At 41.5% G+C, this 14,492-nt stretch overlaps 1 protein-coding gene across 2 annotated transcripts in view; it reads right to left on the reverse strand.

Moving 5' to 3' along the window:
• sema3g (semaphorin 3G) overlaps positions 1-14,492 on the reverse strand; it is a 50,113-nt gene that overhangs the window by 4,555 nt on the left and 31,066 nt on the right. Inside the window, exons 5-15 of one of the 2 annotated variants that reach the window (XM_086105838.1) lie at positions 10,266-10,356; positions 7,992-8,108; positions 7,232-7,374; positions 4,234-4,348; positions 4,077-4,146; positions 3,764-3,908; positions 1,548-1,779; positions 1,340-1,431; positions 1,178-1,219; positions 499-724; positions 157-287 (exon numbers count right to left, since the gene is read on the reverse strand). In XM_086105838.1, coding sequence (XP_085961964.1) covers positions 157-287; positions 499-724; positions 1,178-1,219; positions 1,340-1,431; positions 1,548-1,779; positions 3,764-3,908; positions 4,077-4,146; positions 4,234-4,348; positions 7,232-7,374; positions 7,992-8,108; positions 10,266-10,356 — 1,404 coding nt within the window. Of the gene's footprint in view, positions 1-156; positions 288-498; positions 725-1,177; positions 1,220-1,339; positions 1,432-1,547; positions 1,780-3,763; positions 3,909-4,076; positions 4,349-7,231; positions 7,375-7,991; positions 8,109-10,265; positions 10,357-14,492 lie in introns of both variants that reach the window. The other variant, XM_086105829.1, reaches the window with a different exon arrangement.

Raw genomic sequence — 14,492 nt, forward strand, 5'->3', positions numbered from 1 at the left:
TTACCACACAGGAGAGTTATGCTTAGGATTCATATTAAAACAGGACAGCAGAATAGCATCTCAGTCCGACCAGCCCACCTGTGCAAGCAAGGGTGGTTTATAGGAAAGTACGTTGGTCATATACCGTCGCAACCAAAAGCAGAAAACTCATCTCACCTCTTCCTTGCTGTCATCACGCTGGACCAGCCAGATGACAGAAGCTTGTGGAGAGCGAGGAACGCATTCCAGAAAAGTGCTGTTGTTCTCAGCGCCGTACACCACCCGGTCCTCCATGTCCTCCAGGTCCTCTGATTCCAAGCATAAACATTGGAAATGTTAAAGAAGGAAAATAGGAAGTGTGTGTAGCTCTGTGTAGCTATGAGTAATGCTTCGGTTCTCCAATAGTGTGTAATTTTTGCATGATCTTCAGCTAAAACAGTTCCCAAGAATCTTAAGAACAGGAACAGTTATCTCACAAAAACGAGTGTGTTATTGACTTGTAGTCAAAGTCGCATTTACCACTAAAACTCTGGTCCAAACATTGCAGCACCGGGTTTCCGTGCCTGATGTCCTGCCTTCGGAAGCGACGTTTACTGTTGGAGACGTATCGAGCGCAGGACGAGCCATCCCAGGCGCAGTAAGGGTCTCTGGCCAGGCAACACTCGGCACAAGCCTTGCCGTAGGTCTCACAACGGTGAAGCTTCACCTGAGCCACGCCGGCTGGGGAGCCCACATACAGGGATTGCTAATGAACAAAAGAAGGGAGAGACAGCGTCAGCCCCACAAATGGCCTGTTTACGTGACATTTCAGGATGATTTTGGACAGTAAGTAAAGGTAATCAATCGGACAAGGCCGTATTACTTTGCCAATTATCGGCCAAGAAAGACCTCGATCAGAAACGCACGTCCTCACAAAAGCTGCTGAGAATACAAGGACTATCTCAAAGCTTGTGTTTTGCACTTGGCTTTGACTTTTTGATGCACTTGTGCTAAAAAGATTATCCACAACAAAAATTAAGAGAGCAACATGAGAAGAACAGAACAACGTGGAATTCACAAATAACTTATTTGGATCCCCTTAAGGCTGTTGAAAGTGTCAAACCCGAGCAGTAAACAAACACATGATTGACATACGACCCGAGAGGTTTCCTAACCAATTCAAAGTTGAGAAGATTTGATGAAACAGACGTGAACTTACCCTTTTGACTGAGATATCCATTGATGTAATTGAGGTTGGCACCTGCAACGATGACAGCAATGAGCGCTTCAACGTGTGCTAAGGCTGACAGTGCACCTTTATAAGAGCCAATGTGGCTAGCTGGGAAGATAAGAACTAAGATAGAATGGAAACCAAACACACTTTGAAAACTTGAAGCTCCTCCAACGTGACCTCTTCCGTTTCCAGGCTGTTCCCTCCGTGAAGGGCGATGACCTTCAACACCGTACCAATGTCTTCAACAGAAGCAAACACATCATTCAATTTCTGGTCCTCATTCTTCACCAGTCCAGTTTCTTTACTCAATCAAAGAATGATTCATGGCCGGCTGGAAGGGAGAAACAAATTTTACCCGTGCTGAGGAACATAACGTCATACTGCCCGTCCTCTGCCTCAACGCGGTCCACCACGATTTGCTTGAGCTTGTAAGGAACGTTTGCCTTGGCCAGCACAGGGCGGCGCAAGGCGGGTTGCACCGGCCGCCACATCAGCGGGTGGCTGCGGGCAAACTGGAGTACGTAGTCGGGGAAGTCTTTGGTGCTGGCAAACTCCCTGCCCGGCTGGTTGGTGATTTTACTGGGACACTGAGCAAACGCAAGAGAAGGCAGAAAAATCTAAATAAAAATATATATGTGTACATATACCACAATGACTCAAACAAGGTAAGGTACAATGTGGTCCATTCTGTTTGATTAGTTTTAGCTTCTCCCTCTTAGTTGATAGATAGATCTAAGTGGCTGCTGTTATAACGGTTTACTCGTCTGATTTAGCAGCATAGATTCAATTCCCTACTCAATAATTACTGTGAATGCGAATGGTTGACTGGCCATCAATACCCGACAATTGACTGGTGACCAGTCCAGGGTGTACAGAAGTCATAAGTTTTACTGACGTCAGCTGGGACAGTTTAGACTTTAGCTCCCCTCAACCCAGTATAGAAAATGGATGGATAGATGGATGCATTCTCCATCAAAAGCGCAAATTGTGTCCAAACCAAAACACAGTATGTCAGCAAAAATATAAGTCCTTTTTTTTTTCTTCCAATCAGCCATTGCTGACATTCCATTGGCTTATTCCTTGGCAGAACTCAGAAATGCTCTCTTTTCCCTTGTTTGATTTTTGATCCGAAAAGATTTCGGCTTGAGGCTGTGGCACGTCCATCAGAGCTCCTTATTCAGCCATCAAAAGCCAGCAGGAATGAAAAACAGACGGTCCGCATTCCGTTTTATTTTCATTCCAGAAAACTTTGATTAACGCTCCCTGTTTATCTTGGATACGGTGGCGTATTTCAGTGCGCACTGGACATGTTGTGGTGCACAGACATTTTTGATTTAACAGAACCTTCACATTAAACTTCATTATAATCTAATTTTGTCAAACTTTGCAGCCTCTGTCTGTCATGGCTAATAATTCTAGAATAATTTTCATAAATATGAATATTACTTTTATTTACTGACCAAGATACTTTTTAATACTTGTGTTTTGACCACTAACTGCGCTGACGTTTTTGAGAGGGTATAATTTTGTCTTTTGGCCCTTCATCCACAAACACCAGCAAGGCAAAAAACTTTTGCACGTTTGTACAAAGCCTGGAAGACACACAGCTTTTCTTCATCAAATTACCTCATTTATCGTTTAATTTTGATGGAAGGTTTTTTTTACTTTAATTTTATATGCAATGGTTGGAGCTCCACTTTACTCCCCACCTCCTCATGTGATTTATATTTTCCTCCACTTGACCTGTTTGTTATTATTCCTCAAACAAGGTCAATTTGAATGATACATTCATTAATTTTTGAGCATTTAACCCGTTAAGGGTCATCTGTGAGCTGACCTGGCTGATTTTGAGTGAGAGGCGAGCTACACACTGAGCTCTTCGTTAGTGAATCCGAATTTTTTGTTTAAAACAGATCTTCTGTGATCGTCTTTGTTGAACTCGTTGATCCTTGGACACTTTGTTAAACTGCAAAGTAAATACACTGGGGTATCCTCAGCTATGTCCTATAATTCGTCAACCTCCACTAAATCCCAACTCACTCGGCAAATGAGGCGGAACATGCGCCGTGTGATTGTGAGTAGGTGTGTTTATAGGTTTGAACTGAAATTACAGCGATGTGGTTGACAGGCTCCGGAGTGTACACAGTGATCACAGCTGCACGAGGTCAGTTTACTTTACTGATATCAAAGTTTTCTACACCTCATTTGCAATGTTGCATAACCAGCCACCACCCACTCTGCACTTCTGCACAGTGGCCATGAGTGAGTGGCCCTCATACAAACAATACGCTTACACAAGATTAATTGCTCAATTGCTAAATATGTTGTGGGTTACAATGCCAGTAAATGTGCGGAAGGGAAATGATTTTTGGACTGATTATTCACTACTTAATGACACACTTTGACTCCCGAAAGTAATAAATCATTGCTTGTTGTATTTACATTCTGTTGTCCAAGTGTGACATCCAGGTGCTAAAATGGGTCATTTAAAACATGTTATCAACAACGGAGAAGAAAATTTGGTGTGTTTGGCAATCACGTTGAGTCAAAACGTATGACTGAGCTACTTACTACTCCTGGTCTGGGGTAAGGCACCCGACCTTCATAGGCACCCCACTGGTAATCTGGTCCCTCTTTATGAGCAAATGGTCCGTTAAAGGCCTCTCTGATATCAGCCATGCGATACACGCAGACGGCAAAACCCTGGAACACGTTACTGGCGAGGAGAGTTGGAGAAACAACGTCACAGAAAAATAGTTCCCTTCAGAATAGAAAACTAGAAACTTGGAAATTTATCGTGTCAGGGTCATGGTAATTAAATATGTGAGGGACAAAATAAAAGAGAGAGCCTGCTGAAATATTTTTGACATTAAATGTCATGTACCTGATTGTACTAAAGATTGCATAAATATCCGGGTTCCTCACATCCTTTCCTCTGAGCAAGAAAATGTCCTCTGTTTGGGTTGAAAGAAAGGTGGAGGTTAGTGATGGACTGCGGAAGGTCATTTGGTCACTCGATTGGTCGGTAAAGTTTGTCTCACCCAGTTGGTTGAAATGCGTATCGATGCCATGAGGTCCCGGGACAGAACAAACTAGTCTGGCTTTGATAAAGGTGCTCCACTTATTCACCAGCACCCTCTGGCCTCCGACGTCATTCTGCCATGAACCAAAAAAAACCAGACACAAAATCTATGAATGAATAAAAGACCATTACATTTGTGAAGCTCCAACAACAACAAGAGTGAGAAAAGACTCCAACAAGACTCAACGAGTCAAGTTCAAAGAGGGAGTTATTTTAATGATCACTAGGCGAGGTATTTCCAGTTTTCTACAAAGTATAATCAAAGCAAGTACAGACATGCAATTGTCACACTGTGCGGGTACATGGTCATTTCCTTAGACTGAAGATAAAGTTGAATATTTTGTTTGTATCGTTTTTCAAATCCAACACAGGCCACTTTTGTATGTGGATATTCGTACACTGGGCAACCGGTCAGTGCACGTGTCAGGACTGACATCTAAATGCGGGAACATATTTACTTTTGTCTTACCGGAACAATGAGAATCAGAACAATCCGAAAGACTTTCCACAAGTTGGCTGTAGAATAGATTTTAAAATTCCGCTACTGGTCTATAATTGACTGACTGGCTTCGGTTCTGAATATATTAAAGAAATGTTGATGGAACCGAGTAGGATTCTGAGGTCAGCAGACTTGTGTCAATTTGTGGTGCCCAGAGTTCAAAGCTAAGATGGGGCATCAACATTTAGCTGTTCTGCTGCATGCAACTGAAATAAACCGCAAACAGATTTGAAGTGAGCCCCGTGTGTAAATGCTTCCAAATCCAGGATAAAAAAAATATGCTTTTCTCCCTATAATCTATGATTAAGTTTTAATTTTTTTTTTTTAGTTTTTCTATATAATAAAATTTCCAATTGCATTTTTTCCCCATTTTTAAAGATCTTAAATTCATTTGCTGTAAGAGGTTGTATTTTGCCTTTGAATGTTCTTTTCCAACTGTGTGAAGCACATTGAGTTACCTTGTGTATGAAATGCGCTATATAAATCGAGGAGCCATGCCGAATCGCACTGTGCCACGTGTCGTCGTGTTTTTTAGGCGCAAATGTGACTTCATGGGCATCTCACATTTCAAAACTTCATTTGTTTTGTTATGTGAGTGAATACATAAAGAGGTGGCATTGAACAATGAATCAAAATTTTGCATCATGACATCATGAACGTAACCTAAAATCACACCACCCTTGTGTGTTTGACGGGGTGTCAGATCCTATGGATAACATCACGTGAGATTTCAACAGACCAAAAATAGGTCGGCCATCGTACTGAAATGGATTGTGTTCAACCTTTGGGGTTCCATCATCTTGACGCCACTTCTCCGTTCAACTTGAGAGCAAATGACTTCACAAAAAGGAACTTATACTTCTGATCATGTCAGCTGGACTCAAAGTGTTAGCATAGTTCTTTTTGCCCAGTCTCCAAGGTATTGCAACCACTGTGTGAGTATATTTTCATTTATTCTGGTTTGCATACCTATATATTTGTGTGCGCGGCACGGAGCCTGAAAGAACGTAAAAGATCATGCGGAGCGTTTTGGGATTGTGGATGCGAAATGTGACAGCTGTGTGTACTTTGGAAGGAGAACGGCTTCATTTTGTTGTAAATATTTTAGAGGTTTTTATATCCCTTTAGGGAAATGTCAACATTTGAAAGCTCACAAGAGAGTTTGAGGTTCTGGCCTTCAAGCCAAATGCTCTCTCTGGAGTTCTCTTGATCATCATGTGTCTGTTTCTACATCGTCCTGCATGAGCGTGAAACTACACAGTATATCACAAGGGAGGTTTTGGCTAACGTTCGAAAATTTGAGGCCCATAAGGGATCGACCAGGAAATAAGAAACCGCCCCCAAAAAGGAACCTGGCTTCGAGTTTACAATTGGAGAATCACTTCCTTTGCAGATGTTTTGTTCCTTAGGGTGAGATGAAGCTATTAGGCTGGATGCACCTGACCACAGGGTCTTCTTGACTTTACCCTCAACGCACAAGGCAGATAGAAGGTTTAGTTTTGGAATAGTCCAGTAATGATCTAAGTTTGTCGAGCATGATGGCAGTCTGCCTTTTTGCTGGACAAGATTCTTGTCGCCAATGACATCATCCAAAATCACAAAGTGTGATGAAATATTGAGAAATTAAAATCTATTTTTTTATTGTGCACATTATATGTAAAATGATGACATGCTTGATTTTATACCTCACCCAAGTCTCCGATCTCAGACACTGACACCACACGTTGATCAGACTTGCCTTTAACAAATTTCAAATTCATTTTTATTTTTAACACGATATGGTGTCCTCACACATTGAAAACCGTTGTACCACAGCAATCCCCTACCCCTAAAACATATTCTTAATTCACTGGTCACAAATTACGCAGATAGTCTTTATGATTTTTGTGTGTTCAGCTACTCGCTGAAAATCTCACAGTGTTTGTGCTCTTTCTGAAATGGCCTAAGTTGCCACAAGATGCTGCCAAAGGACGGTCTAAACAGGAAAGTAGTAACAGTTTGTTTGTTTTCTAGAGGATTCCCATCTATATACAAAATATCCATCCATCCATCCATCCATTTTCCGAACCGCTTGATCCTCACTAAGGTCGCGGGGGGTGCTGGAGCCTATCCCAGCCGTCTCCGGGCAGTAGGCGGGGGACACCCTGAATCAGTTGCCAGCCAATCGCAGGGCACACAGAGACGAACAACCATCCACGCCCACACTCACACCTAGGGACAATTTAGAGCGTCCAATCAGCCTGCCATGCATGTTTTTGGAATGTGGGGGGGAAACCGGAGCACCCGGAGAAAACCCACGCAGGCCCGGGGAGAACATGCAAACTCCACACAGGGAGGCCGGAGCTGGAATCGAACCCGGTACCTCTGCACTGTGAAGCCGACGTGCTAACCACTGGACTACCGGGCCGCCCATATACAAAATATACAAAATATTCACTTTTTAATTTAAATAACTCACCGCACACATTCGTCCAACACGTGTGTGAATGGCCTCCTCCCTGTCTCCTGCCTCCGTGGCCTTCTCGGTAAAGAAGAAATACACTTTGTCATCGTCTCGATCGTCGCTGTCTGGAATGAGGTGCGCTGCCACGAACTTGGGGTCTTGAGAAAGGGTTACAAACAAGAGTTTGTTTGTTAAAATGAAGGCCGTGGAAGGGGGTGCATGAATTTTAGGGTTTGCTCACGTGATTTGTGATGCTCGTAATAATGCAAGATATGTTAACCTTCACAAAGCTGGTCATAGTCCGTGTTCATTCAACAGGCATTTTAAAGACTGAGTGTTGTCCATCAACGAATGAATTATTACTCTTGTGGTGATGCAAGCAATTGTTTCATACGAGATGCTGTGGTATTAAATGAAAGAGGAAACAGCTCATACAGCACCTGTAGACAAGTCTTAAGTCTAATAATTTGCCCAAATATTTGTGCATGATTTACATTATGTTGGTCATTGTAGATTTTTTTTTAATGATGAGCAGTTTTTCCACTAATTACAGAGCATTCTTCTGTCGCACATAATCTTTCAATATTTTTAATCACTGTAGCTGGGAAATTGAATAAGATGGAAAAACAACATATGATCAAACGCCATCGGATCAGATTCTTATTTCTACTTAGATATGTTGATTCATTTATTTTGCAGATGATGACTGTTTCAGCCTTGTTGGAAGCCCGAGTTTCCCCTTGCTGCAATGAAAGTCCGACTGATAAAATATTACCATGAAGGATTTTATGGTCAGTCTCTGTCCTCATGGTGGAGCGACCGCCCATACTTCTGAAGATCACAGAGTCTCTCCCTAAGAAATCCGCCGTCAGTCCTGTAAATAACTCTCCACCTACAAAGAGAGGGGAAAGAAGAGAGTGAGTGAAACAAAAGCAACAAATTAGAGAAGAGGAAGAAGTCAACCACATTGAGGAAATCGTCGGTGACACTTCAACATTGTGGTCCAGGCTTATGACATCGAGCTTTGGAAGGAAAGAGGAAACTCAGCAGGTCCGAAATGGACCTCAGAGCGAGAATACTCCCATGCCCCACCCTTTAACACACTTTTTAGTGTGCATCCTCTACTGAGACCATGAGAGGCAGACTCATTTTACACGACTCAGGGGAAAGACAAAACAAAATATAGAAGATATCTAAAGCAGTCAAGTCTGGAGAATTGCAAGCCTTCTGCAACACAGCGTGAGAAGCAGCTCTGTTTGTGTGTCACTATAGCTCCAAATAATGAAAATCCAGAAAGAAAAAAAGAACAAAAAACACAATGGGCTTACAGAATTAAATGGGTGTATGTATAACTGAAGAATACTGTTAAATAAATCCAAAGTTTGGATATCATATGGTTGCACTGGTACAAATTCAAGACTAAGGTGTCAAAGTTACATACTTAAAAGGCCTCTACTTAAGTGTAAAAAGATGGTTCTCAATATTGTAAAATTGGATCTATGTTCTTTAGGATCGCCCAGCTAAAAAGAAGTACATTGTAAATTTGTCAGCTCAGTGTAAACCAACCGTCAAGGATTGGAAGTTGGCCCACCAGAGGCCAGCAGGTTGATGGTTGGATTTCTAAAAGGGTAGTCAAAGGGTAGTCGTTGGAGAATCAGACTGGGGCTGAGCCACTTGAAAAACCAGTGAGAGATTACGCTCCGGAGAAATCCACTACATGGGCCTGATTTACAACGCACAGAATCCCGGCTAGAATGAATAAGTGGCCCAAGAAGATGAATCGCATTTATAAAATCAAGCATATCACTGCAGACAATATTGTCCTAATAAATCACAGTCAACCTGGAAATGTGCACGCGTGTATACCTCTGCTCGTCCACATCCAACTCAAAGAGAAGACAGACTCACTATATTCACAACTGTAAAAGGAGCCCGGATTGCAAGAGTCCTGTGGTCATGTCAAACGCATTTTTGTGCTGAGTAAGACCCCACCCCACACCGCTCCTCTTGTGCTCCAAAAACCGACATCTTCATCGAACAATGGACCTCATTCACCAACGGTTCTGACAAATAAATGTTTTCTAACTTCGTACCCATTCACCTCGAGGGCCGGAATGGGGCACATTTTCAGCTGTGGACTTTCGTGCAATATTCATATTGTGGTTGATCATAAATCTAAATTACAGTTGCATGCTTATAAGATCACGGTCAGAGTTTTATTTGAACAAGTATGAGACCATATATAGTTAAAATGGATAAAAGGACAAAAAAGACCAGGGGGCAAGTTTACATAACATGGGAATTGACATTTTACACTTCACAGGGCACATTTATCAAACACACTCAAACAGACAACTTTGTGAGCTCTGCGCAGCCATTATTAAACGAAGATAATACCAAAAGCATAGTTAACTACTGACTAAATGAAGGAAGGAGGAGACAAGCAAGACTTCTCAGGAGTGTGCCTTTTTGTTGAATCAATTGTGTTTATAACTTTTGTCTTTGATTTATTGTTTAGTTATGCCATTTGTATGTACATGTCCGTGTTTGTGACCAGTTCTCATTGTTACAGCTGCAGCAGTTGTGAAGGCTCTCTATAAGTAAAGCTGTATTGTATTCCCATTAGTACAACACCATCTAGTGGATGCATAGCACAATCACAGTCACTATTGTAGCTTCTATTCTAGGCGCCTTATAAATGCAACGCACCCTATATATGAAAAAAGTTCTAAAATATTTCATTGAAGGTGCACTTTATAATCCGAAGCACCTTATAGTGCAGAAAATACGGTAATCACTCCAGGTCTGTTTGCCTCACTTGAAAAATGTGACATATATTGTACGTCAATAACCGTCAAGCTGAATCCAGTGAAACGTTGCCAGTCAAGATCGTACAATAGAGAGCAAGACCAAAAATATTCAAGGAAATACGCCTCTAAAATCACACTAAAAAAATCCCCGTCTAACTCATTGCATTGAGTGATATTGTGAAAGGCCTCTATCTATAAAATGGCACTTGAGGCCAGTGAGCAAAAGTACATGGACATACCACTGAAGGTGCTTGCAAAAGGAAGGCTGGGGTCATGCGGGACCCTCCCTCGTCCATTCTCCACATTTTTAGGGTCCATAGTGAAGACATGCTGTGGGAGAGACACAAACAGAATTTTGAACCGGTCAGCTCTGATGGGTCCTTATGTCATCATGTCATGGTGTAGCACTGCATGTGGTATGCATAGAATAATAGACCGTGAAAAGAGAAGTGAAACATGGCTACAGAAAAATGTATGACATTCCTTTTTTGCTATATGGTTGGACTGTAGGGTTTTATTCAGCAAAGGTCAATGGGTAGCTTATTGTTATGCATGGAAACAAATCCGTTTATCAAACTTAATCTCTTCAGAGGAATATATTCCCATCTCTTTGTGTTCCTTTGTGCACACAAAGACAGGATTGGCCTTTATTTGTTTCCACTCTTTTGGGTCTTTCTGCCCCTGCTCTGAACTCTGTCTGTCTGAAAAGGAAAGATGCCGTCTGAGAAGTAAGGAAGTGTGGGATCAGTAATAGCTGCCAGAGTTCAGATGAGTTTCCCACCCGTTTCCCAATGAAGATCCGTCTTGAGCTTAACTTTTTACAGAGGAGTGGACAAGGTCATCGAAGAAAAAAGTAAATAAATACAGCATCAACCAAAACCAACAGCTGATAATGTATGAAAAAGCAGATTGCATCAGGGCCATTAATATTCTGTCAATATGCTTTCACGGAGAACCGATCCCAAAAATATGCCCATCTGAACCGTATATGTTATAATTTAAGTGTAACTGAACCAGCTGTGAAATGCGGCACAGAGCAAACCACATCACTCGGGTCACCATCAAAAAAACTTCAGTCATGATGCACAATTAGTTGTATTCTTTTTCAAACATTCTTCACACACTTGCAAAAGGTTGACCACCATTCAAACTAAAACATAAAAAACATTAAACTGACTTTGATCGCAATGTGTGCGGTGAAGCCGGAGCCTGACTGCTTTCATGTGATTCTCTTTACCTCGTCTAACAAACATCCTGTGTATCGTGACCTTGTCTCATGATCTTTTTAACATCCACAAATAGCCACTTAGCACGACGGTTGCACTGGCAGGCAGCATTCTGAAGCACTCCGCCGCGAAAGTTGTTTAATTGCAGTTTCAACAATTCTTTCCAACTGCATTGTGTCTCATACAACATTGCGTGTTTGTTCTTCAACCATTATCACTTGTCGTTTGTGCTGCCTGGGCGTGACCGATTTCAAGTCCAATGCATTCATGTCGTCCGGGAAGAGAAGAAAAAGGATGGTGACAGGACATACAGCCTGCCCTCATGTTTGATACAAGCCCACGTTATTGATTGAGGTGTCCTCCAAATGAACTGAGAGTGTCTCAACCTCTGTTCATGAAACAGACAATGGACTATTGTTAATGGAAGGGTGGGTCCTCCACTCCGGAGTATTCACAGACCACAAGATGACATTGAAGTCTGCTCTATAAAAAATAATGGAAAATTACCCATTTAGTTTATATATAATATGTCGTATAGGCTACAGACCACATATTATTACATTTTGGCAAAGTTGGTGTCCACTGATTTGTCCCTTACAGCAGCATTACAAAGCACATTGCCAAGTCGCGGTGCTTACCTCAGTTTTCTAGAATGCATCATGCAGCCACATTTCAATCAGTTCAGTTCACCACAGAACGGTTTGGAAGTACATATCGTGATTTGGTTTGTGTTGACAGCCCAAATCGTGTAAATGGGATTGTGGCAAATATGTAAATAGCGCGACATCAATGTGTAGAAATGCAGTGGAACGATTCAACGAATTTGACAAAGATAAGGAGATCAGAGAGTAAACAAATGGTGCCAACAAAAGACATTTCGGATTATCCTCCCATTCCCTATTACACTCTGTCTCCATCACTTATTCAACTGTGTCTTTAGCTCCATAAATTAACTTGCATGTGTTTAGGAACATGAGAGAAAATCTGGGAAAAGCCACCCAAGTATGGGATGACATAAAAATTCTGACACCAACTTCTCTCCTCACATTTATTCTCAGGTTCCCAAAAATTTATATTAGTGCGTGTAGAGAAATGGTGCAGCTGATTCCATTTGAGCAAACCCCGCCAATACAAACACACTCAAGTGCTGAGGGGCTGAAAAAAAGAGTGACGTTTTCTTCTTTGCAAAGCACAACATATCTGGGACCACCAATATCATTTAAACAAGTGATTGCTGACACACACACACACACGCACACGCACACAAACACACACACACACACATTGGTCGTAATCTGATACCCTGAGGTGGAAGTGAGTCCAATCTTAGAACCCCTACACCTGATTTTAAAAAAATGTCGGTCTAAGTCAAACATTTGGATAGGATGACAGTGACATTGCGTTGTGTTCTGACTGCCCAGTCAAACAATGGCACACTGTCTGCCTTCTTAACTTTCACTCAAGTAAAAGCACTGGAGGCTCTTTCTCCAATTTAACCTTTCAATGCTTGTATAAACATTGCTGTCTTTTCCAATGAAAGACAGAGTGCATACATTTTTTTTCTTCAAAGGGTTTTGGAAAACAAAACTTCAAAGGGAAACGGTAAGGTAGAGTTTTGACAACATGAAAAAAAATCAAAACAAAAGTCTTTATGGAAGAGTAAAATATATCGGATTATTTACAAAATAAATAGATACTATATACACGATACATTATTTAGACTGTGCATGTGTGTGTGATTGTGTGTGTCGTCTACTCCATTATATTCCTGGAGCTGTTTATTTTCACGTAACGTATATGACATTGCTTTGGACACTGTCACTATCGTCAATATTTAGGACTTCAAATACAGGTTTATTGTTCTAATTACTATGTTTCAAAAAGCAATAAACACACCTACAAACAAGTACAATGGAGCCATAGTGAAGCTAGCCCGTAATCTGTCACCTCTGACAAGCTAACATCAGAACAGTGTCTCAGCATCGAAGGAGTATGACGTCGGGCGACCGCAAAGTGAAAGATTCCATGAGAAAGACACAACATGTACATGTAAGTCTGACCCGAACAGAGATGAAACGCCTGGGGGGGCTAAAGTTCATCCCACCCAGGGTCCAGTTGGATCGCTAGTAGCTTCAGTTCCCTCCAGAGGTCAGGCAAACATTCTGGTGTGTACTTTACGCCAGTTAACGACTGGTTAAATAAACGAACCCTCTCCCCATGGGAAGGCGTGCTCAGACCGACTACCCGATGCTGAGCTAAACTGCTATTAGGCTAGTGCAGATATTTGTGTGCCTCGGCGCAAACAACATTTGTGTCTACACAATTTTATGGCTTTTGCACAAAAACTCCTTTTGTAGGCAAACACAGGCATACATGAAGCTGACATTCAAAGATGTAAAAAAAAAAAAAATAATACACAACACGTCGGTATGTCCACGATCAAAACAATTTCACTGCTTCACACTGGACGAATGCACACATTTTTGGAAAGCAAAATCATACATATAATTTATGCAGTATAAAGTGTTAAGCCACGCCAAAACATTTTTTTTCGTTCTGCATTTTTAATCAAAGAAAATAATACAGTGTTGTTTAAAGACTTAATAATATAAATAAATAACACACACAGTAAATATTCATTTTTTTTCTCCCAAAATTAAATTACTTTGGGACTTCCATTGGGCTAACGCAAACGCTATTATTTTTGTGATTCAATTTGGCAACATTTGTTTTCCGCTTTATGTCGTGGAGGAATACAAGTAGTTTTAAGATAAAAGCAATGCGATATGGACATTTCCAATGATGGTTACGCAGCGAGAGAAGAAACCCAACATAGATCCAACTGCTCATTCATGTACTGTATATTGAGAATAGTGCGGAGACAGAGCAAATTTTTCGACTATAATGTTGTGTGTAACCCATATTTGTCGTAAAAACGTCCGTTTGTAACTTGTGGTTCCACCGTATGAAGAAATTGTATTTGACAAGCCACAAGTCACAAGAACGGTAGCCGTAGTGTTGTATGCGTACATCGAAGGGGCGTGGCCTAGTGAGTGGTGCCGGCCCAATTTAGCTGGTGTCTGCATATCAGCATCCCAGCATGGGTTTGGCAACACTCACAGTAGATTAGACTTTAACGTGAGTAATCAGAGGAGGACTTTGAATGGCTCTCGGAGATGACATAGTACTTGGATGCAGTGAGGATGACATGTTGAGAGTGAGGCCGAATATATGCCACCA

Source organism: Hippocampus guttulatus, chromosome 1 (genome assembly GCF_054856545.1).
Source record: "Hippocampus guttulatus isolate MCC_2025c chromosome 1, RoL_Hgut_1.0, whole genome shotgun sequence".
NCBI classification, from domain to species: domain Eukaryota; kingdom Metazoa; phylum Chordata; class Actinopteri; order Syngnathiformes; family Syngnathidae; genus Hippocampus; species Hippocampus guttulatus.